The sequence below is a fragment of the Notamacropus eugenii genome, chromosome 3 (genome assembly GCF_028372415.1).
Source record: "Notamacropus eugenii isolate mMacEug1 chromosome 3, mMacEug1.pri_v2, whole genome shotgun sequence".
Lineage (NCBI taxonomy): Eukaryota > Metazoa > Chordata > Mammalia > Diprotodontia > Macropodidae > Notamacropus > Notamacropus eugenii.
The window spans coordinates 207,397,248-207,422,571 of NC_092874.1; the positions used below are offsets into that span (position 1 = coordinate 207,397,248).

At 39.7% G+C, this 25,324-nt stretch overlaps 1 protein-coding gene across 15 annotated transcripts in view; it reads right to left on the reverse strand.

The window, feature by feature from the left end:
* Nucleotides 1–25,324, reverse strand: part of MICAL3 (microtubule associated monooxygenase, calponin and LIM domain containing 3) — a 241,424-nt gene that overhangs the window by 48,508 nt on the left and 167,592 nt on the right. For 12 of the 15 annotated variants that reach the window (XM_072654153.1, XM_072654164.1, XM_072654160.1 and 9 more), the window contains 4 exons: nt 19,976–20,211; nt 16,761–16,850; nt 14,596–14,733; nt 9,558–9,620 (listed from right to left, as the gene is read on the reverse strand). In XM_072654153.1, the coding sequence (XP_072510254.1) occupies nt 9,558–9,620; nt 14,596–14,733; nt 16,761–16,850; nt 19,976–20,211 (527 nt within the window). The remainder of the gene's footprint in view (nt 1–9,557; nt 9,621–14,595; nt 14,734–16,760; nt 16,851–19,975; nt 20,212–25,324) is intronic. The other 3 variants (XM_072654155.1, XM_072654166.1, XM_072654163.1) reach the window with 3 other exon arrangements.

Sequence of the window (25,324 nt, forward strand, 5' to 3'; positions counted from 1 at the left end):
ATTTTCCCTCATTTCTTACAGCACAAAAGTATTCCATTACATTCAAATACCACAATCTGTCCTCCCCATTCTATAACTGATGAGTTATAACTGTCAGCTTTTTTGCCACTGCAAAAGGAGCAACTATAAATATTCTGCAACATAGAGGATCTTTTTCTCCTTTTATCTCTTTGAGGTAGGCATGGTAAAATTGGGTCAAAGGGCACACACTGCTTTTTTTGTGCGTAATTCTAAATTGCTTTCCAGGACTGGTGGAACCATTCATAAGTGTATGAGTGTGCCTGGTATTTCTGTAGCTCTTCCAACATTTGTCATCTTCTTCTATTATCTTTTCCAATCTCATATGTGTGAAGTGGAATTTCAGAACTGTTTCAATTTGCATTTCTCTAGTTCTTGATTTGGAGCACGTTTTCATACAGCTATAAGCAGCCTTGGTGTCTTTGTTGAGAACTGTCTGTTCATATCCCTATCAATTGGGGAATAGCTGTTACTCATATAAATTTGAACCAGTTCCTTACATATCGTGGAAATGAGATGTTTAGTAGAGAAATTTGCTGCAGAGATTCCATGCCCCACCTCTATAAACTCAGTCAGACAACTGATTATCTTCCAAACTTAGCTGTATTGGATTTGTTTGTGAAAACTTTTAAATTTTATATAATCAAAACTGTCGATTTTATCTTCCGTGATTCGCTGTAACCTTGTCTTTGATCACAAATTTCTCTTATCCTTAAACCTGGAAAATTAATTCTTCCATTTCCCTAAGTTGCATATGTGACTTTTTATATCTGGGGCACATATCCATTTGGATTTTATCTTGATATAGGTTTTGAGGTATTGGTCTAAACCAAATTTCTGCCATGTTGCTGTCCAATTTTTCTAGTAGTTTCTATAAAATAATGAGCTGTTACTGAACACTAGGATCCTAGGTTTATTTGTTTGTTGTGCAGCCACAGGTCAATCCCTCTATTTTTTAACCAGTACCAAAGTGTTGTGAGAATTACCTCATTGTAGTATAATTTGAGATACGGTACTGTTAGGCCTCTTTCCTTTCCACTTCTTAAATTTTAATTTCATTTTCCTCAACTTATATGTTTCCTTGATGAATCCCTTTTCTCTTCCTTTCCCAAAACGCATGGTTCCATCCTTGGCAGCAACTCCCTTAGCAACCTCATTCATTACCAGAGTTTCAATCCTATCTCCAAACCTGACTTGGAGGTTCCTTATTCACAATTCCAACAACCTAGTAGAAATTACCTAATTACCTGTTATGCACTGCATACTGGAAATATCTAAATCTTATTATCTTGAACATAGGCTTCTACTATCCAATCAAGTTTCCAAGTCTTACCAATTTCATCTCAGCAAAATCTACTGACCTTCTGGGTCAGGCCTTCATTATTAACTCTTGTCTGGACTATCAAAATAGTTTTTTAATTGTTTTTATCCCACCCATTCCCAGCTCTCTTTGCTTTCCTAAATCCAATCCATCCTTCACACCACTGTAAGATTTATCTTCCTACTACTTTCAAATCATATTCTTGTTCATAAACCTCCAATAACATCCCATTGCCTAAGGAATCATGTCTAAAGCTTAGTGTGGCATTCAAAGACTTCTATTATAGGGCTTCAAACTACTGTTATCTCCTACACACAGTCTGCTTGAACCAAAATGTATTACTTACCATCCCTCAAATATTGTCCATGCTTCTGCCTCTCTCTATACCTAGAATGTCCTTTCTTCTGTATTAGAACACCATTCTGTATTCTGAAGCTCATATGCTTCAAAGCTCTTATCAGTGCCCAGTAGAAGGAGATGAGAGAAGCCCTCGAAGAAAACAAGGTGGCATTTATCTCTCCCTTGTATGAATTCTCAAATCACTTGTTTATAACCCTTTTGTATAATACATTCTTTTTTTTAAAAAAAATTGTTTCCTTTTAGTTTCCAACAATGTCTAATACATTTTATGTTTATTTCATTTCTAAATATGCCTTCTCTGCTTGTCATTGTTGAGTCATTTCAGACATGTCTGACTTTTCATGACCCCATTTGGGATAATAATAACACTTAAGGTACTGGGAGGGATGAAAGCCTGGTACATAGTTGCTAAGTCATTTCTCAGTTGTGTCCAATTTTTGTGACCCCCATTGGGGTTTTTCTTGGTAAAGATACTGGAGTGGTTTGCCATTTCCTTCTCCCGCTCATTTTTACAGATGAGGAAACTGGGGCAAACGGGGTTAAGTGATTTGCCCAGGATCACACAGCTAGTAAGTGTCTGAAGCTGGATTTAAACTCAGAAAGATTTGCAGCCTGTAACTGCATTCACTGCACCACCTAGCTAGCTGCCCCTATCTCAGCTACTAGACAATAAACTCTTAGAGAATAGTGGTCATGTCTTATTTCCTCACATTGCCTAGCACAAAACAGGAGCTTAATTAATGCTGGCTGATTCAATAAATGCAGATAAACACTCTGAGATCCAACCATGGTAATCTTGCATAAGATATGTAATAAGTACAAAATATAGGTTGCTTTAAAGCACATTGCTTTGCTCGGTGATCAGTGAAACCAGGCCAAGAAAATCACATAAGAGGCAGTAATGTAACAATAGTGCAAAAGGGGTTGGACTTGGAGGCAGGCGAGAGCTGGGTTCAAATTCTACCTCTGACCCCTGCAAGTGACGTAGCCACGAACACTGAAACTTTGAGCTTTAGTTGCCTCATCGGTAAAACAGGGATAACAATACCTGTACGCTATCCACCACAGAGAGTTGTTCTGAGGCTCTGTCAATTTTAAGTAAAGCACTATATGGATACTGGTCATTATCATAACAGCTGTCACTATCGTTGTTGATTTCATGGGATTTATAAGCTTATCAATGGGGTATTTCCTGCTTTAGTGTAGACTGCAACTCACCTGTGCCTTCTCATCCTGTGTGATTCTTGTCCATGGTCTACTCAATAGGCTAGATGCCTTTCTCTAGGTCATTCTGTTTTGTGGGCACCAAGGTAGAACTGTGGCTATTCACCCTGTTACACGACAAGTCTACCTCATTTTCTGATGAGATATTGTGAATGACACCTTTGTTAAGATATTTCTTACATGCTGGTTATCACTGGAAACAAACTGTAGTCTGCTTGAGCCCATCTCTTCTTTTCAAATTTTTGGTCATCTGCCATTTGAGTACTCAGAGAACATGGTGTTCTAAGATTTGTAACCATGCAATGGGACAGCATTTAGGTTAGAAAGCTAGGTTTTTATACTGGAAACTCTCTTGGGACATGAAAAGAAATGTGTAATTTTCTTAGTGCAATGCATTCTGCTCCCTTCCTCCTGGGTAACTCTGACTCAATGCATTCATTTGCCATCAATGTCTCAGATAACGTAGTGGCCTAGCTTTCCCACTATTATACTGGATGATAGGAATTTTTCATCCATTTAAATTTTCCTCTACGGATTATTAGAGCTTTCTCTTTTGAATATTCATAACTCATGTGGAGGAGGCCTTGTTAGGAGATAGGGGACCTTATCCTTTATAAGGAATCTCTATTACATTAGGATTCATTCGGGAATGTTCTCTCTGACACTGGTGAACATTTTGGGCAATCATATGCACCCCCATTTTGTGTCTTGTCTGACATGAATAATCAGAGGGTTGCTGTTACAACTCTTCATTCCTGAGGCTGCAGTTATCAGTGAAGTCTTATATAATAATAAGAAAAATAGCTAACATTTATATAGCATTTACTATGTGCCAGCGTCCTGAGGGCTTTACAATTATTATTTGATCATCACAACAACCCTGGCAGGTAGGTACTATTATTATCCCCAATTTATAGATGGGGAAACTGAGACAAAGAAATTTAGTGACTTGTCCCAGGTCACATGGTTATTGACTCTTTGAGGCCACATCCAAATGCAGGTCTTCCTGCCTCTAGGCCTCGGTGCCACCTAGCTGTTTAACATATGCCTAACACTCCTCGTGGGAGGAGAACTTTAAAAGAGGCTGTCTTGTGCTCTGAATCAAAAGATTAAAAAAAACAATGAACAATGGGGAAAAACTGAATGAAACGTGGTACATTAATATAATGGAATGTAAGAAATAACAATTATTGGGAATTCAGAAGAACATGGGAAGATTTTTATGATACACAGTGAACAAAACATGGCTGAGTTTTCCTGAATAACATACACAATGGTCACAATAATGTCAATGAAAAAAAGGCAAATGCATTCTGAGTAAATGCGATAACCAATAGAGGTTCTAGAGGACAGATGATAAAATCCTTTCTTTCGTCTTGGCAAAGAGGATATTTTTTGGGTGTGTGTGTTCGTCCTTCGTTGCCGAAGAAGACCATGCCATCAGAGAAATGATGACATGACTTGCACTTGACTTTGAGTGAGGGAGGGCTGTGCAGGTCACCAGCCTCACTTCTCCTCCAGAGCTGTCTGAATCCAGTGACCAGATATTCCTCAGGATGACTGGAGATGACCCAGGATGAGGCAATTGGGGTTAAGTGACTTGCCCAAGGTCACACAGCTAGTGAGTGTCAAGTGCCTGAGGAGAGATTTGAACTCATGTCCTCCTGACTCCTGCACTGGTACTCTATCCACTGCACCACCTAGCTGCCCTGGCAAAGAGGAAGGAGCATTATGGATGCTGAATGCTACATATGCTGACAGACAAGATTGCTGTGTTGGTATTATTTATCTGTTTTTCTCTGTTACAGGAGACAGTTCTCTGTGTATGAATATGTTAGGGATTAATTGTGGTTAAGGACTGAAAGGCATCAAGGAAACAAACAAAACAGACTTCTAAAGATTAGAAGGCAGGTATACAGGATGGGAATTATTGATGTCCTTGATAATGGTGGGGAGGAAGCAATAGTATTTGTTATTTTTTCTTTTCCTTTTGCCATCATCCTTTTCATGAGAGATCCTGTAAAATGGAACCTGTTGAGATCAGGTCACCTCCAGCACAGAGGTCATCAGTGTACACTTTGGTACAACAGACTTGGACCTCATTGTTATTTCTCCTTCCTCATGGGGTGACTAAAGTCCCCATGTGACAGTACCACTGTCATGGAGTGATGAAAACACATCCTTGCCTTTTTTCACAACCCATTTTTTTGTTTTGGTTAATGATATCACATGTAATTAGGCTGTAACTGTCATATTACTCTTTCTTTTAATCTGATACTGACTTTTAACTTCACTCTAACTAGCTGATGAGCTGACTACACACGGACACTTGATTATTTCTGAAATAATTTCCACAACACCAACTAGTAATTTTCTGTTAAGACAGAAAATTATAGGTATTTTTTGGTGACAATGTCTGGTATTCTCTACATCTAGCACTTTCTCTCTGCTTGAAGCTATTTATGACATATAGGTATGAGGTTTCTAAGTCTACAGATTTTTAGCTTCTTTCATTCCTTAAACTATATTCTCCTAAATGCTTTTTCACATTCCTGCTTGTGCCTAACTTCCTATGAAGTGACCAAGTATCAAAGAATCCCTAGCATTCCTATGCACTATTCTCTCCAATTACATAGCTACCATCCTAATTCTAGTTCCCAATGCCTCTCCTCCAGAAGACCATAAAAGTCTGCTAACTGGGCTTCTTTGTCTCCAGTCTCTTTCCTTTCCAATCCATCCTCCACACAAGGACCAAAATAATTTTCCCAAGATATATATCGTTCTCCTGAAAAAAAAAAAACAACAACCCAACAAAACCCTTCAGTGGTTCTTTCTTTGCCTATTTTTAGGATAAAATGCAGACTCCTGACATTTAAGTTTCTTTACAAGCTGGCTCTTACTTTCTATTCTAATCTAACTTTCATATTATCCCGCTTTACAAACTCAATGTTCAAGTCAACTGGACAACTTTATTTCTTGCCTCTATTTCTTCACACAAGTTGTCTCCTATGCCTAGCACCTCACTTCTGATTTTTCATTTTTTCCTTCAAGCCTCAATTTCATGGGTTGCTTCCTTTGTGATACCTTCTTAGAACCCTGCCCTTGCCCTGCTGCCTCACTCCACCAACCTACCACCATGATTAGTGCTCTCTCTCTTAATTTTCCTTGTCATATACTTTTCTGGGTACATCACACCTCTCTGGCAGAATGGGAGCTCCTTGTCTCATGCAGTAAATGTTTGTTCAATTGAATTTAAGTGGTTTAGAAGATTTTATTCAAGTTCTTATAATTTGCTCTGTCTCCCCTCTAGAAGATGAAGGTCTAATGAAAAGATCTTTCTTATAGCCTTTGGGGGCATGATGAAATAAAATCCTGTCTGCCTAAGGAAAAACTGTTAGCCATTCATTCTTTCCTTTAAGCTGCAAATATATTTTGTATTCTGGCTGAATTGATGATTCAATGATTACTGAACAAAGATCTCTCAGAGTACAATTAATCTTTACAAATAATCTAAAAAACTGATGAGCACCTTCTGCGCTTCTCCTCTACCACTCCTGCAGAAGTAGAAAGGAACAAGAATGATGGTCATTTTTTCCCCTCTTTGTATCATCTGACAACAGTCAAAGAATTCAAAGTCATTTTCATTTCCAGGATGGGGCTTATTGTCATTAATTAAACAGTTGGTGGATCAAAGTCCATGACAGAGTGACACAAGGATTAGGAAATACTCAATTTGATTAGATTTTCTAGGGGTCCTGTAGGAAAGAAAGACAAGAATACAATCTGGTTTCTGAAAGTCGAGTTCCAACAAGATGGCATCTTTCTATACACTACTGCCTAATGTATTTGTATCTCTAAACTCCCTGTGGGAACCTGGTATGAGTGCAGCAGGAACTCTGCCATAAAATGTGCATCTTTGCAGCTCCTCTCAATTATACAAAGTGCAATTCAAAATTAGCTTTAGGAATACAAAAGGAGAAAAGGAGTTGGGCATGTGAGACAAGCATATCTATTTTATGTAGAAACAGTAGTTTTTCAGTTTAAAGATACTTCTGGGTCTACTTGGGCTGATGTTAAATCCATCCTTCAAACTTCTGACTATGTCATCCTCCTACTCAATAAATTCCTGTGGTTTCCCATCACCTCTACAAAGTCTTCTGTTTTGGATTCAAAACTCTTCACAACATTTAAAAATCTTATTACATACTACTCTCTTCTGGATACTCTATGGTCCAGCCAAATTGGTCTTCTGCACATTCCTCAAATATGACACTCTTTTCTCCCACTGGCTGGCTGTCCCTCATACCTGGAATAAACACACTCCCATCCTTGTCATCACTGTGGAATCCTTGGTTCCCTTCAAGACTCAATTAAATTCTCCCCTTTTGCATGAGGTTTTAAATGCCTTCCCCAGACCCCTCACCAAGGTCTCTTCCTTATATACCTGTATTGGTACATACTGTCTTCCCCATTCAAATGTAAGCTCCTAGAGGTAGGAGGCTGTCTCATTTTTATCTTTGTTTCTCCAGAGTCCAGCTTGTCGGAAGTACTGAATAAATGTCTGATTGACCATGTATTCCTGTCTTTCAAAAATCAGGTATATCTGAAAGTGTTGCCAATGGTTAAATTACTTATTTTTCAATTTTTCTTGTTCTCTTGTAAAACAGAACAAAACAAAACCAACTATCTGACAAAACAACATGGCCTTATTCTTTGCTTCATTCTACTTTCGATCCCATTTCAAGTGCCATTCTCACAGTCAGTTTCTTTCAAAGGCAGAAGTAACAACGAATGGGGTATTTATTGTTGGGATATTTCAGACAGGCAAGGAAACATCTCACTGATTTTACTGACATGTAGCCTTTTCAGGAAGATTAATTCTTTTAAAGGCCAGGAAGTAGACCTTAAAAGTCATAATTACAGGGGGACAGGAACTCCTCATAAAAACTACAAATTTGGGGTAGGGAAGGGAATTTCTCAGGCAACTATTTTGACATAGGATTTATGTTCAGATAGATTTCACTATTTCAGTGTTTTGTTTCTACAGAGGTTAAGTAATCTTATTTTTGCTCCAGAATCTAGGATGTGGCCTCTTTTTCAATCATTTTAGCTGTTTCAGTGGGGTGGAGAATCCATGGTTCCCTAAAAGCTACCAAATTGAGGAATGCTATGGAGCCATAGAAGCCCAACTTGATTTTCAAGGGATGTGGCCAACTGTCCCTGGTCTAGTCTTACCAGACTGGAGAAGTAAAAGATCAGAAAGGAAACAGAACTTGGCCCTTTTACATCAAGCAGCTAAGTCAGCAACATTGGCCATGAGCCCATTGCTCTAAAGAAATGCTTATGAACTAGGAAAAATAATACCACCGTTGCTGCTGAAAAACAGACTGGAGAGCATAGGAGATCACTGGATAAGCTTTCCCAATCAGGCAAAATCTAGTTTACTGGATGATTGGGCTTGTCTCCTGGTCCTTGATTGAATTTTACTATTTATAATTTGCAATATGGAAGTTTCTCTTACAATGTTAGGAGGAAGAAGACATTAAAATCTCCTGAGGATACCTTTGAGGAAACAATTCGGTCAAATGTGTCAAAAATGAATAAACAAATGGTACATAACATTGCAACAGCAGCTAATGTTGAAGATAAAGCTTGGGCAAAGGGGGTGGAGGGCTGAATTGGGGTTAGGATGGAGAGCAAGGTGCCAGAAGCTGCCACATCAATCAATGAGCTACATATAGTGAAAGCCAGAAATCCCTGATCTCTAGTCATGTATTCTGAGACTTCAGCCTTGCCAAATCATTTAGAGATGCAAATGGCTAGTGGCTTATATACATAAGCAACAATATTCTTTATATCTGAACTAGAGAGCAGATAAAAATTCTTCTCTTGATTTATTGCTCTGAACAACTTGAACTCCTAACTTTTTTTCCTCTACTGCCAGTAAGAAAGATGGGAGAGGACAGGTCATGAAGGTAGTAGGAAATATAAATTCTGCTACCCTTTATCCCGTCAGAGCCCTTAATCTAGGAAGGACAGCTGACCTCCTCAACCTCATACTAAAATGAAACAACAGCTCGTAGCCTGTAAAACAAGCTGATATTTCTAGTCATAGCTGTTATTTAGGTGCCTCACTTTCTCTGGCTTCAGTTAAACAATATACACCATCCCTGCTCTTTTTCAGTCTTATAGCTATAATTCCATTCCATAAAAAACTCCGTTTCTTCCTGTTTTCTCTTTTGGGAGTCCTCAACGGTTTGTGGAATTCTTCCAAGTTCCTTTGCTCTTATATCTTAGCTGTTCTACAGATTTTAGTTGAAACCCCAGTACTAAAAATACATTTCCTCACTGTCCTGGCACTAACTCAAATCCCCATAGCCGACTGTTTGACCTATATCCTACTTACCACACCACTTTTCTTGGGCTCTGCCCTGCAAGGGTTAAGATGAATATCTGAATCATGCAAGAATGGCTGACTCAGCAAGGCATGCAATGCATACTCCCTCCCTCCACCCCACCCTATTCTGAGCATGCAGGAGCAACAGGGCCAGAATTCTGTTAAGATACCAGCTGAATTGCTGAGCTTAAGGAGCGGTTATTGTGATTTGGTATAGAAGAAACATCACCAGACTACCTCCAGAGACCGTCTCCAGCCAGGCCTGCACTGCTGCGTGGCGTATGGAAGGAAGGTCAGGCGCTGAATTTAAAACAAATGGTAAATGCAACGTTACATACCGGTATGCACTTCTAATACTGAGGAATAAGGTGATTCCAAGGAACCAAGAACAAAAGTGAACCGTGGAATGGATCAGAAGGTTGAGAACAGGAGCAGAAGCTCCCCTGGGCTAGCACATTTCAGACACTCAGGGTCACGTGCATGACATGTGGTGAAAGGCAGGAGAACAGCTAGCAAAGGTCCATATGGAGAAAAAGCCAAAAAGACTCCATTCTCAAAGGTTGGGTTTTAACGATTCAAGGCTTTGGTGGGAGGGTGTGGTGGGATGGGTAGGTGGGTCTTGAGAAAGGCATTTGAGAAGGGACTGAGAAAACCTTTCAAAAATTCCCTCCCCCCATATATCAGATAAGACAAGGCAAAGAAATATAATAATAACTCATGTTCCAAACATACACATGTATACACACGCACATGCACATGCGCGCGCGCACACACGTGCACCAAATGCGGTAGCTTCTAGCTTCTGGCAAACGTTCATTGCCGGACTCAGAACCAATTACAAACCACTTCAGTTGTTTGGCGGAGCCCCCTGATAGCCTAATGAAAACCTGAATCTCCTCAGGACCTTACAGAGAAGATTCCTGTAGCACACGTAGCACAAAAGCTTGGCAGACTTGACTCATGACTCAGACATCTTGCACAGCAATGCTTTATCATGTGTACTTCAGTATACTATTGTGGGGATGGGTAAAAGGGAAGAAAGTGCCCAGGCAAATCCCACCCTCTCCCACCTTCTCCAGTAGACTGCCCTCACCATCATCCCTGCTTTCTCTCTAATCTTCAATATCTCCCTGTCTTCAGGTTCCTCTCCTACTATTTATTCCTATCCCTAAAAAACCCTCAATAGATCCTGCCATCTCTCCTCCTATTCTCAACTAAACTTGAAGTTTTTAATAGATGCCTCCACTTTCTCCTATCATTCTCTTTTAAATCTCTTGAAATCTGACTTTATCATTCAACTGAAACTGCATTCTACCAGGTTACCAACGTTTAATTGCTCCATTAGGAGATCCTCATGTATCTCTTTGGCAGGAGGTGGCGCCGGGTCTGGAGTCAAGAATGACTAAGTTTAAATTTGACCTCAGATGCTTACTAGCTGTGTGACCCTCAGTAAGTTACTTAACTCTGTGTGCCTCAGTTTTCTCAATTGTAAAATGAAGGTAATAATAGCCCACCTACCTCCCAGGGTTGCTGTGAGGATCAAATGAGATAATATTTGTAAAAAGTGCTTAGCCCAGTGCCTGGAACATGGTAGGCACCATATAAATGCTTATGCCCTTCCCCCCTCACTCCTTCTCTGGAGCTTTTGATACTACTGACCACCTTCTCTTTCAGGATATCATCTCCTCTCTGGGTTTTTGTAACTGAGGGAGTCCCCTAAGGCTCTCTTTACTTTTTCTTCTCTTTTCTCTCTTTACTTTCTCAGTTGATGATCTCATCAACTTCCATGGGTTTAATTATTATCCCTCCACAGATCTATTTATTCTCTTCTGAAGTCCAGTCTTTCATCTCCAGTTGTCTGTTAGATACCTTGAAGTGGATGTCTTGTAGGCTTCTCAAACTAAACATAGCCCAAACTGAATTCTATCTTTCCTACCTTCTTCCAAATTTCCTTCTTGTTTTTAAGGCACTGCTGATCGTTCCAGTCATGCAGGTTCACAATGGCTTCACCCTGGGTTCTTATCCTCTTGCAGGTACCACATATGCAACAAGATACTGAATCTTGTAATTTATTTTCTATGGCATCTCTTATATATGCCTTTTTCCCTCCACTTGTACAGTGACCATCCTAATTCAGGCCCTCCTAACCCGAACTATTGCAAGTCTTCTAACTGGTCTCTCTGACTCAAGTCTTCCTCTAATCCAACTGTCCACATAGCTGCCAGTGATTTTCCTAAAGTGCAAGTCAGAACATTCCACACCCCTGATCCATAAACTCCAGTGGCTCCCTCCTATCACCAGGAAAAAAATATAAAGTCCTTTCTTTGCCATTTAAGGCTCTTCAAAACCTAAACCTTCTACCTTTCCAATCTTCTAATATTCTACTTGTCTCATGAACTCTACAATCCAGCTGTGCTGGCCTACTTGGATTCCTTGCATGGGATATTCTCTTTCCCTTTTGGCCTCTGCATTAGTTACTCCCTCTTGCCTAGAAAGCTCTTTCTCTCAACCTCTAGAATCCTTGGTTTTTTTTCAGACAGCTCAAGAGCCATCTCCTCCAGGAGGACTTTATGTGTCCCCACAGCTGCCAGGCCTACCCTTTCTAAGATTACCTTCCATATATTTTGTATTTATCTTGTATATTCTGATTCAAAGATGTCTTCTTTCCTATTAGAATGTAAGTTCCCTGAGGTTTAGGAACTATTCATTTTTTCTTTGTACCCACCGTACCTGGAATATAGTAAATAACAAATTCTTGTTGATTGATACTATGGATCCAGGCTAAAGTTGTGCTAAACTTCTGGACCTCAAACTGTTATTATTGAGTGGCTATCATCAAAATCATTTGATATTGGTTAAAAAAATAGTAAGTAGATTGATAGACTAGACTAAGAAAGGGAAAATCAGAAACAACAAAAATTGATAATCTGTGTTTAACAAAACAAAAACCATAAACTACTAAGGAAAGAACTCCCTATTTGATAAAATTACTGGGAAAATTGAAAAGCAACAGCTAAGGGTAGGAGACATACTTTTCACCAAATAAGGATTAAAAGCAAATGCACAAGATAAGATAAATAATTTTGATTACGTGAAACTGAAAAACTTCTGCACAAACAAAATTAATCAACCTAGCATAAAAAGGAAAGCAAAAGAATGGGAAAAAACTGTCAAATGTCTCAGATAAGGATTTGGTATCCAAGATAAACAGAAAACTAATGACATATATGTGTATGTATGTGTGTGTGTGTGTGTGTATACAGAAATAGATACATATACATCTGTACACACAAATAAATAATAAAAAACAATAAAAACAAAAAGTCTTTCCAATAGACAAGTGATTAAAGGATATGAAGAAACAGTTCTCAAAAGAAGGACTGCAAATTATTAATAATCATAGGAAAAGATGCTCCTAATTGGTAATACTAGACAAATACATCACTTCATATCTAGCAAATTGGGAAAGATGACAAAAAAAGATAGGCATAGTCAATACTGAAGGGCTTATGAGAAGATGGTGCATTGCTGGTGAAGCTATGAATCAGCATACCTATTCTGGAAAGAAATGTGGAATCATGCAAATTAAAGTGATTAAAAATGTCCATAACCTTTGATCCAGAGAATCCACTATTAGACTTATACCACAAGGAATTTATTGAAAAAACCAAGTCCCTATATGTATCAAAATATATAGCAATATTTTTCATGGTAGCAAAGAATTGGAAACAAAGTAGGATATCCAACGATTGAGGAATGACTAAAAACTAGCGCATAATAAATGTTTTTTGACCTGACAAACATGAATTACTATTGTGCTTTAGAAATGATGAATATGATGAATACAGAGAACCATGGAACAATCTACATGAACTGATGCAAAGTAAAGTAAGTAAAGGCAAGAAAACACTACGTACAATGACTACAACATGGTAAATGGAAAGGGCAGTCACTAAAATGAATGACACAAGCATGGCCCCCAAAAAGAGATATATAACCCTAACCCATTCCTTTGCAGAGGTGGGAGATCCATGGCTGTGGTACCCGACATATATTTTCATATTTTTTTCCCAGTACATTGATTAGTTGTGTTGATTTCTTTTCTCTTCCTTTTCCTCGCGGTATCTTAAAGATAATATTTGCTATATGGCATAGCTCTCTGGGGAGAGAGAGGAATACTGGAAAAAATTCTGGTGATGTAAAAAGGTGTATCTTTAAAATACATACTAGATTGGAGAGGGAACTGATGAGAGGACAGATACTGAAATCCTCAACAACCTTCATTTTTTTTCTTTTACAGTTTCCTTAAGAACAACTTGGAGAAGTGGGATTACTAGAAATTATATATATATATATGTATATATATATATATATACATATATATATACACACACACACACACACACACATATATATATATATATTTTCATCCTATGAAAATTGTAGTTATTTCCAGAAACCTTTTGGCCTAATTCCTCTTCTCTACAAAACTCTGTAATATGTGTCCTTGAGCATGTACAAACCTGAATTTTTGTTGTTGTTTAGGGATTTTCAGTCATGTCTGACTCTTCATGACCCCATTTGGGATTTTCTTGGCAAAGATATTAGAGTGGTTTACCATTTCTTTCTCCAGCTCATTTTGTAGATGAGGAAACTGAGGCAAACAGGGTTAAGTGACTTGCCCAGTGTCACACAGCCAGTAAGTATCAGAATCCAGATCTGAATTCAGTTTTTTCTGACTCTAGGTCCTGGGATGCACTATCCACTGTGCCACCTAGCTGCCCACAAACTTGCATACATAGACATGTAAATGTGTGTGTGTATGTGTATAAATACACCTATACGTATTCATATATATGTGTGTGCATATATATATATGTATATATATATGTATATACATACACACACATACACATATTCCATCGATAAAATGCCAGCAGAATTCACAATCTGTTGAAAGGTTGGCTAACCCAACCTACAGTGATCACAGGAAAAAAAAATCAACTTCTGACTTTTAAGAGTAAAGCTTATCTGTTGTTTTGCATTAAAAAGTCCAGGATCAAAAGACCATAAATCCTTGAAAAACTTTATATACCCCGGAAAAGAATCCAAGGCAAACACCATATCTAACATTAGGAAAGTAAAATGTTTTGTTGGCCTTGCTTTAAAAAGTGATCTGATGAGTCTTCCCCAAAGGAGGAAGTCCTCTACACAAGGAAGTTGTTCAGAAGCATTCAGACAGTACACAAAGAATCTTAGACCTAGGTGCAATTACCTCTGGAACTGGAGGACTTGGAGGTAGACACCATTTTATCCTCCTCCTCTTTTTCACGAATGTGTGTCCAGTGTACATCTGCCTGGATCTCCAGGGGATCGACTAGATTTACAATCTGCTGTAGCTTCAGATTTCCCGCTGGCATAGCAAGGACAGGGTGGGAGAATTTAAGGAAAGGGAAAGCAAAACTCAGGGAAGGAAGCACAAAGACAAACCATCATGAGAAGGGAAACAGGAAGAAAAGAAAAATTACAATATTTGTTAAGATAGCATACAGAAGTGAGATTTGGAAATATGCAGATAAGCACACAAACTCTCCCACAATTCACCCAACTGGATTTGGTAATTTTCAAGATTTGAAAGTTCAACGTTGTTTAGTGTTGGCCAATCTAAGCAATGCCACAGTGAAGTTATATTTATTTCCTTCTGATATTTCCTTTATCTGGGATGCCAGTTTGGTGTACTAATTTCTCTCTTATTTTACCTACTTAGAAACAAACCGGGGACTTTGAAGAGACCAACTTTCAAAAGAAGGTCTCCATATTCTTAGCTGCAATGCCTTACCACAGAATATCAGAATATCTGTATTAAGTAGCAGCCCTGTGACTCCCAATAAGATCCTCCTGAAGCAAAGCACTTACACCATTACCAAGTCATGAGGCAAATTTAACATCTTACTCTTGTGTTTTAGAAGGCCAACCAATGGGTGGGATGAAGGTATGCCGCTTTGCAACAAACCTGCCAACACATATGTTGGCATTATTTGCTCTTTTTAGTACAGTCAAGGCTGATGATGCAGTGAGAAACTCTCCTTTTATACCCCTGTCCCACGTTGCATGCTGCACAATTTAGCAAGGAAAGGGGCATCACTGTGAAGGGAGGCTTGGAAAAAATGGGGAGGTGCCTCATAAACAGCTGAAGCTTTGATAACTCATGAGTGGAAGGAAATGAAGTGATTAAGACAAATTTTCATTTACTTTCTCTGGAGTCAAATTTCTTCCTTGAAACCAATTTTGGTGACCTTTGCCACCAAAGGTCCTGGTTCAAGGCACCACAAGAGTTTGCAGGCAATAGCAAAAGCATGTCCATGTAGCGTGCCACTGCATGGGCTCCCCAGGATTAGTGTGAATATCATGCCACATCGCTGAGTTAAAATATGAGGGACAGTAAATAACTAAGGTGGGATGTTGGGGAAGGTTCAATGAGAGCAGGTACCATCAGACTGAAAGGACTTTTATGCACTAGGTAGAAGACTGCACCCATTGACACTGGCAACCATGCCTCACTGCTTCCCCTCACAATCCAACTGGCTGACCTGGTTATGGTTTCAGTCCTTGTGGCTTCACTCTGGTTTGCAAGTGCTCAAGGCTTGGAAAGTAAGTGAATGCAAACACTTGATTACAAAGGAGTTTGTGTCTTTGATCAACTCTTGACTGTTTTTCTCTATGGACCCTCAGTCTGTTTCTAAGTTGTTTTCCTTCAGGTAACCATCCTAGTAAGACATGAGCTGATATGTCTTCTGATGGCCTACGATATGCTAGGAAGTAGAAGAGGCAGGCCGGTAGGAAGGAAAAATGCTGGATCCCATCCTTTTTTAAGCAGAAAAGGGAAGACATTTCTCACTGTTAACACTACTTTCTGTTGCCAATTACATCCCTGAAGTCTTTAAAAGTTCAACATACTATGAACACTAATTTTTTTTTAAAATAGGAAAGTGGAAACACTTTAGTGTGAAGTGCTCAAGCACATCTGGTGGTGGCAGAAGACATTTTGTGTCACCTTCAAGAGGTGCTCAACTGACCCAAATATATACATTTTTGTCATAAGGCTTGCTGTTCCAAGGGAAAAAATAGTCAGGAAAGAATGTCCATCTTGAATTTGATGGGAAACGGGATTAGGGTGTAGAATTGGTATGGTCAGGTTTCTACAGGGTCATTTCTGGAATTCTTTTCCAACCCATGTTTTTTCCACACATGCCCTATGACATGATCCTGAGGCTGCCATGGAGTCCTTCTGCCAGGGGCAGGGAGCAGGGTGGTCAGGCATGGGCCAGGGCCAGTCTATGCAACTACATTAAAAATGTCTTTTCATGTGGGACCTGCTCTTCAGGGCAATTTCTGGGCAGGGAAGGATGGGGGGAGGATGGGCAGGGGCAAAATGGGTACCTTTAAATGTACCCGTATCCTCTTCATTTGAGTTATGCTGAAGCCAGTGGTTTTGCTGGAGCTCTCTGTTCCAGGGGCAATATTCTCCCTCTACAGCAGAGGGAGCCAAACATCAAGTATAAAGACAGGCATAAGGATAAATGGAGAGAGAGAGGATCAGGAGAAAAGAGGAGAGAGAGAGAAGTTACCTTTAGCTCAAAGGCAGTAAGACTTCCTGTCCATGTCTACATATGCATCTAAGCACTGTTGGAAAGAGAAATTCCACTGTCCAGTCAAGAAGTTTTGTTTCCAGGCACTTCAGCATTTGGCCAAATTTGATTTTAAGTATCTGGCTGTAAAGAAAACCCCGTCCCCCCAAGCCCACATCTTGTATTCTTGTCTTGACGATGGTTCTGGGTTGAGGGCATCCAGTTTCAGAGCACTTTAAGCTACACAAAAGTCAAACAGTCTGCAGCCATCATCAGACCAAGATAATGAAGGCAACAGTAATGTCCTATTTACCCAGCATTGTTCTTCTGAACATGCTACAGATAGGACCGCTCCTACTCTGACAGACCAGAAGTGGAGTCAATTACTAGGCCGACTGCTGCCCAAGGAACAAGCGGACAGCCCAAGGCACCTGATGTTTCCAAGGGCTCCAGTCCCTTTTTCCTAACTCCTTGGAGCTTGCTCATGCAATCAGTTAAACTTCAGAGGGAAGAAGAAAAAGATTCCTATTACTGTGGTTTCTATATCCAGAAAGAGTAGACAACAGTGTCTGTATACAGACGTGGGAAAGCATAAATATTAGCAGGTCCAGGAAAGAAGAAGCGAAGTTTATCAGGTCATGGAACTAGAAGAAGCTCTCACTTTTTTTCCCCAAACCCTCAAATGTAGAAAGCAAATGTGTTTTCTGCTTCCACTTTCTTTTGCTCATCCTTTACCTCATTAGCATGCTGTATCATAACAAATTTCTATCCTTCGATAGCTTCTCTGAAGATAAGTTGGATATCTCAAGAATCTTAGTGTGTTTTAAGTTTTAATAACTGCATGAGACTTTCTTAACATACTGTATGTATGAAGTACTTTGTCTCTGTTCTATGCTTAGTCTCTGTTGTGCCAGAAGGAACAAATGTCAGTTTAAAACAGTAGCAAAGCACTCCTGATTCCAGGAAGAAGCAGATAAGCATGATATGCAGCACATTAATCCAGTGCCAACTATTAGGGGGCTGTTAAAAATTGGGTCTGGTGCTAGAATTGAAAACCAGGAGGTGTCAGGGCAAAAGAATCCCAAACTCTTGCTTCCTCCCATCTACACACCTCTAGAATGATATCATTAATTTAAGTTTACACAGCATCTTCCTTCGGTGGAATTCCAAGAGTTATACCTCATTTCTGTTTACTACATTTCATCTCTGTGAGGTAGAAGTGGTAGTGGGAGGCAAGGGTTACAATCTCCTTTTTGTACATGGGAAAATTAGGAAAGAGAGAAGTTAAGTAACAGTAAAGGAGAGTCAAAGTCAAGTTAAGAAACCAGAAATCCAAGGTAAAAACTGTTTCAGGACTGGATTTGACTTTTGGGTCTCCAGCTCCTACTTATATTCTCCTCACTTAGGAGGGCATGGATTTTCCCTCTGGTTTTGTTGAGAGAAAACTTGGATGGGAGAAGGAATTTCTTGAAAGGTTTGGGGAATTATGAAAAATTCCAACAATTGAGTTTGGGAATGGGAAATCTGGGAGGATTTGAAAAAAACTGACAGAAGGGAAGGAGAAGGAGCAGGGTTAGCTCTGGGAGGGAAAAGGGAAGATCTGAGAATGAAAAGAATCAGTCAGAGCATAAAAGGAAAAATGAAGGGGCAGGAGAAAGATTTGAGGAAAACAAAGAAGGACATCAACAAAACAAAGCAAAGAGAGTTGGGTGTAGGCAGTACTCCAAATGTTAGCGAAGTGAAAAAAGAGCTAGCTAACGAGTAGAGGAAAGGGACAACTCCAAAGTCTAAGCTCTCACAGAGTGTGTGGCCACCTAGGCTTTCTAGAAGAGCTACTACTCAGATGTTCGAAGGAGTGAGCAACTGGGGAGCGTTCTACGTTGATCTATATGTAGATGTTTTATGTTTATATTTCTACAGTACTGAAGTGTTTGTTTATCTCTGTGTAAGGTACAGGAGGTTTTATTTTCTTAGAAACCAAGAAGGCCTAAGGAATACTTTTCAATTCTATTAATTATCAGGGAGAATGAATAATTTCTTTTAAAAAAGGGAAGGGGGGGAAAAAGTTCAAAGTGAAAACACAGAAGAAAAAGGATGTGAAGTCCTGACTAGTGTCAAGATGCTGGTGGTTAAAGGGGAAAATGCAGAGGAAGGGAAGATGGATCCTCTGAGAGGAAGCAGCTGCTTGTTTGCCAAGAAAATATAGTATGGTTTTTCAGTCAAAGGAAGGAGAGACAAACAGTGATAAATGGGGACTGAAGAGGATAAGTTTTGACGTGATAATCACCATAGAAGGTCTGCTACCTCCTGGAGACCTTCTCAAGGCTTGTCAAACCAGAAAACTACCTTCAGATGTATGTGGTCATAAATAATACTGTAAGAAGGATTGCTGAAAATGACTAAGTCCCGGGTAGTAAATGGAAGACTTTAAGGGCACAGGTGGCATTTTCATCACTCCTACTAAATCAGAGGCAAGGGCTCCAGAAGAGAAAAACAGGTTTGGGCGATGACCTGCTACTTACAGAGATATTATTAGAGAGCAGTATTTGTATTTCTGGACCACAGCTTACAGTATAAGGATGACATATTCCTGGTCAGGGATAGAGAAGGGAAGAAATTGTCTATGTATATGTCAACCAAACAAGACTAGTGGTACACACACCCAGAAATTCAAAGAAGACAAAATCCAAGAAAGGATGCAGAAATTAAACCCATGGCCTTGGAAACTGCATGAAGTATGGGTAATGAACAAGTACGAACACTTTGACTTTCAGTAAAAGCAGAAAAAGAAATATACCTTTTAAAAATTAATCTCATTGTGTCCAGTCCAATTAATGAGGATGACTTTGGGTTGAAAAGATCTGATTCTACACTTTTAGATCGCAACAACCTCTAGGACAATGAACCAGGTTACCCCAAACAAGGTTGGATTAACTGCTGTTTTTAAAGTAGATTTCTTTAACCAAAATTGAAAAGAAGAATAAAGAAAATTCCTTAGGGCTATGATTAAGACGTAGTTTTCCTCACCTTCACTAGACTCTTCCTCTTCCTCCTCCTCCTCCTCGTCCTCTTCCTCCTCCTCCTCTTCATCCCCAGGCTCGTGGTTTTTTGAGGCTTCCAGCTCATCCTCACTCTTGCCTTTCAGAAGAGCATGGATGCGAACAGCTTCCTTCCAGGGCACACCTCCCAGGTCTGAAGGGGGAAGATGGGCTCCCTCCTCCTCTTCCTCCTCATCTTCCTCCTCCATCTCAGACTCTGAACTGCTACAGAGAAGAAAAAACTCAAGTAAATAAACAGTAAATAGCTCTCCAGGGTAAAAGCTTATAGCCAGGGGGTGAGGTGGGGACGAGGAGTCAGAATGATTTTTTTTTTTAAAAGAGGAGGGAGTAGCAAAGGCAAAACCTTTACACTGTGGATTTTGAAGGGAAAGAGCGGAATCATTCCTCTGTGAATTCTACTGTGAAGGTGATCAGCTCCCTCCTCTACGGGACATTAAAACAGAGAGGAAGCTTTGTGAAGGGAATGAGGGTAAAGTAACCGACACGTCATGGGAAAGGTTGGAGAAATGTGTATATGGCAACTATACACTCATGCAAACTGGACTAACAGGCAACAATACCTCAACACAATTAGGATTTATCACGATGAAGTTTACATGGGGAACAGGAAGGCCAATTTTATTTTCCATGAACTGTTTTTAGATGCAAACTCATCATCTTGGGAGTGTCAGAAATGTATATCTTCCCTTCTCATGATTATCTAGTTGGTGGGATTTTAGTTTTAGTCGATCTAGTATCACTAGCATTTTCTTCAATGCCTTGCTCTCTCTCATCCTACACAGGCCATCACAGGATATCTCACATCTAACTCCTTTTCTTCTTTCAGAAGTGTGGATAGAGTATTGGATCTGGAGTCAGGAAGACCTGAATTCAAATCCAACCTTAGACACTTAGTAGTGGTGAGACTCTGGGAAAGTCATTTAACCTCTGCCTGCTTCAGCCTTAACTATAAAACAGGGATAATAGGAGCACCTATCTGCTACGGTCGTTGTGAGAATTAAACGAGATAACATTTCTAAGACACTGAGTACAATGTCTGACACCCAGTAAGTCCTTAAGCTTGCTTGCTTCCTTCTACCCTCACCAAAGTTCAGGACTTCATCATCTTTTGCCTAGCTTAGTGCAACATCCTCTTAATCAGTCCCTCTGATTCATGTCTCACCATTCCAGTCCATTCTACAAACTTCTATCAAAATAATTTTCTTTAAGTGAAGATCTGACCATGTCAATAACTTTCTCAACCAACTTCAGTGGTTCATTATTTAAAGTTGGCCCTACCTACATTTCCTGGTCCAGCAGACGTTATCACTCCGTCTCTCTGTGATCCCATTCTGAGATCCAGCCAAGATGGCGTCCTTTCTGTTCCTCACTTGCAGTACTCCACTGCCTGTCTCCATGTCTGCAAACCTTGACTGCACCCCTCTACCTCCAACTCAGAGAGTCCTCTCTCTTCTTTAATTCAGACACAATCTTCTTCAGGAAGCCTTTCTTGATTCCCACCAATTGCTAGTGGCCTCCTACCTGTAACTACCTTCTGTGGACACAAAGTATTTCCAAAGTAAGACTGACCAGTGATGATTATAAACATGGGATATATTGTATGGTGGAAAAAATAAAGAGAAGACTGTCAGAGCCACACCGAGTCCTTCACAGCAGGATGAGTTGGCAAAAGAAAGGAGGAAGAGAGGAAAGGATGGGAGAAAATTCACAAAGAGAAGTAGGCAACAGCCAGAAAAGGCACAATAATAAAAATAAACTTGGCTAATCTTACTGGAAAAGTACAGAGCGCATGGCCTATGGGAAATAAATGGAAACTAACATTCCAACACCTGGTGTTATAGCTCTATAGACAACTTCTGTTCTTAGTCCACATTGCTGTTCAGAGCTTGGAAAAATAACTATAAGCAGAACTCAGAAGCCTGCATCCCTATTCTCTAAAAGAATATGCAAGCTGACTCCTCTGAATGCAAGCTACTTGTGGGGAGGAAGGGTTTAATTTCTGCTTTTGTATTCCCAGTGCCTGCACACAGTAGGCACTTAATAAATGCTTGATTAACTGTTCAGCAGCATTAAAAAAAAGTTTGTTTTTTTTCATAAGAGTAGCCATGTTGAAGGTAGAATTTGAATGAAATCCAAGCTACCTTCAAACTTGTGGAATGTTCCTGCCTGGAGAAAAACACATTCTTTCCACCCCTCAGCCCACATGGTAGGGAACTTTCCCCCCCTAGATCTGCTTCATGGTCTATTGACTCTGAAATACAGCGTTTCAGGGAGGTTTCAAAGTGACCATCTATGTGACCTCAAAGAAGAAATGTGTGCTTCAGCTGGGAGAAATGTGTCTTTCAAAGTTAAGTCAGGGATGCAGTGTACTGAAGGTGGCCAGCTTAGTACGATACTGCAGTACTAGGCATGCAGGGTTTAACATCCACTTTACTTATAGAAAGGTACCAGCTGGACTCAGTCAATAAGCATTTTTGTTGTTTGGTTGTTTTTCAGCTGCGTCTGACTCACCATGACCCCATTTGGAGTGTTCTTGGCAAAGATAATGCCATTTCCTTCTCCAGTTCCTTTTACAGATCAGGAAATGGAGGCAAGCAAGGTTAAGTGACTTTTCCAGGGCCATACAACTAGTAAGTGCCTGAGACTGGACTTAAGCCCAGGCCTGACACTCTATGCTCTGTGGAGCTCCCTGTCATTTACTATGCTATTTTTATGTATTACCTTACTACATGCCAGGAACTGTGCTAAGTGTTGGGGATAAATACAAAGAAAGGTGAAAACTTTCCTGCCCTCAAGGAATCCATGTTCAAATGAGGAAGACAACATGGAAACGTCTATGTACATACAGGATATATACTGAGTAGATGAAACTGAAAGTGGAGGTAGACAATTAGAATGCCTAAGCTTAGACTCAGAGAAGGGATGAGAAAACACATCCTTCTCCCTCTCCTTTCTGCAGAGGTAGAGGACTATGGGTATGTTATATTACATACACTATAAATGATGGTAGTTATGTTGGTTGTTTTTTAAACTGCTTTCTCCCCTCCTCCCATCTCTGTACAATTTTAATGATTATTTTAGGGATGATTTGCTGGGTAGAGGATGGGGAAGAGTTTATTTGGAAATAAAGTTGATGTAAAATCAAGATTATCAATGAAAATAAGATTTAAAAAGAATGTGAGACTGCATTTTATCTGCTATACCACAGTATATAATATGAATAATCATTAACATTAATGCTTTTTATTTTTTCAAAGGACTTCAACGTCTTTCACGAATCAATTGTTTCTTCCTCAAGAGATCCTACATGTATAAAAGAGAAGCATTTGTGTTCATAGATGGGGAACAACAGAACAGAGATTTGCTTGGTTTCCTACTACCAATCTGGCAGAAATAGCGGGGAAAAGATGAAGAGAGGGTTATAACATATCTGGGGGGGAGGGACCTTTAGGAGTCCTCTATTGTAGATCAATGCTATCTGCAGAAGAGGGAAATGAATTTATGAGAAAGACCACAATGAAAATGTTAAAATGTAGGACTAATGATGTTTAATGCTTTCCCAATTTAGTTTTTATGCAAGTCTAGAAACCAAATGAATGAATCAAATGATCTAAGAACAACTTTTAAAAAGTTATAATGTCCCTTCTTTTTTTAGATAAAAGTAAGAATTCAGGTCTAAAAGCTTACTTCTGAGAAACCCTGTTATATAGTCTGAGTGTTTTATAAAGGCTGAATTTTTTCCCTTTCTCTCTGGGGAAGAGAAAGAAAACTGCCAGGTATTGACAGCTGTTTTTTTTTTCCTTTCTGAGCCATCAGTAACACCGACTGCTGTGCTATTATTTCCATGGAGAGTCCAGTCCATGGAACAGACTCTTGTCCCCTTAATTAGCCTCCTGTGTCACGTAATAGGTACAATGTAAGTTCTATATCTTAGGTTTCACTTTACATTCCCTGGCCCTTATCTGTGTTGGACTTTGGGTGCCTGACCTTTTGAAGAGCCAAAAGGAAGGGTGTGGAAGAAGAAAGGAAGCTGTGGTTTGTCAGTTCTTCCTCTGGTTACGTGGCCTAGAATCCTGTGTCCTGGCAGACACCGTAAGCCAGTGAATCCACAAAAAGCACAACCGGGAAAATCAGCTTCTCCATGTTTCAGGATGGGACTGTGATTATGTGGGATGAAGGAAATAGCCTAAAGAGTCTAGGACAAATCACCCCTTAGAACTCCCACAGAGGGAGAACCACATTTTAGGAGGGGCTGCTAGGATCAGCAGTCTGTCATCAGGAAACTACTATGAAAATCAACAGTCAAAGGAAAAATGGCGTCATGGTGAACCATTGCTGAGATCTGGGCAGACCTGGGTTCAAGTTCTGCTTTTAACATACAAAGGCTGCGTGATCCTCAGAAAACAAGTCACCAACCCTTCCTATTCCCCAGACACTTCTCTAATAGTCTAAGTTGTGGAACAGTTGCTGATCTGCTCTGGCAGAAGACATTTCCTCCAGGTCTGGCAAAAACAAACCTCAATAGAAATGCTATATTATCACAGGGATAGAAGGAACAGCCTATCAACTCCTTGTCTCTGGGCCAGACTCAGTGAAGTCCATTTCAGAAATAGCTACTGATTGACATTTTCTTTAACTGCCCCCCTCTGCCCAACCTCCCAACCATACATGATACTCTAATATCACCCTTAGGAATAAATACATTGGGTAGAATTAAGAGAACAGAATGGGTCTTCAACAAATATTTACCTAGGTTGGAAAGATTTGATATTACTCTGGCAATAACAATGTGATAGAAATTATGTTCTATCTCTAGCTTAGTCATTGATGTTCCAGGTAATTGATACCTTTTTGTTTCAACTTTTTGAAAAATACTATTTGAAAAATAATATGTGTTCCAAGCTTACCTCACACTACTATTCTTTAAAAAATGTTTTAATAGATATCTTTTATTTTTAACATCACTTTTTGCTGTTCAGTCTTTTTTCACTCATGTCTGACTCTTCGTGATCCAATCTGGGATTTTCTTGGCAAAGATACTTAAGTGGTTTGCCATTTCCTTGTCTAGCTCATTTTATAGACGAGGAAACTGAGGTAAACAGGGTTAAGTGAACTGCCCAGAGTCACACAGCTGGCAAGTATCTGAGGTGGGATTTGAACTCAGGAAGATGAGTCTTTCTGACACCAGGCTTGGCACTGCATCATTGAACTGCCCTAATATCACTTTTACTTCCAAATATATTCCTACTCTTTCCCCTTCCAAGACAGCCATCCTTTATAACAAAGAAGAAAATAAAAAGCATTTCAGTAAAAGTGA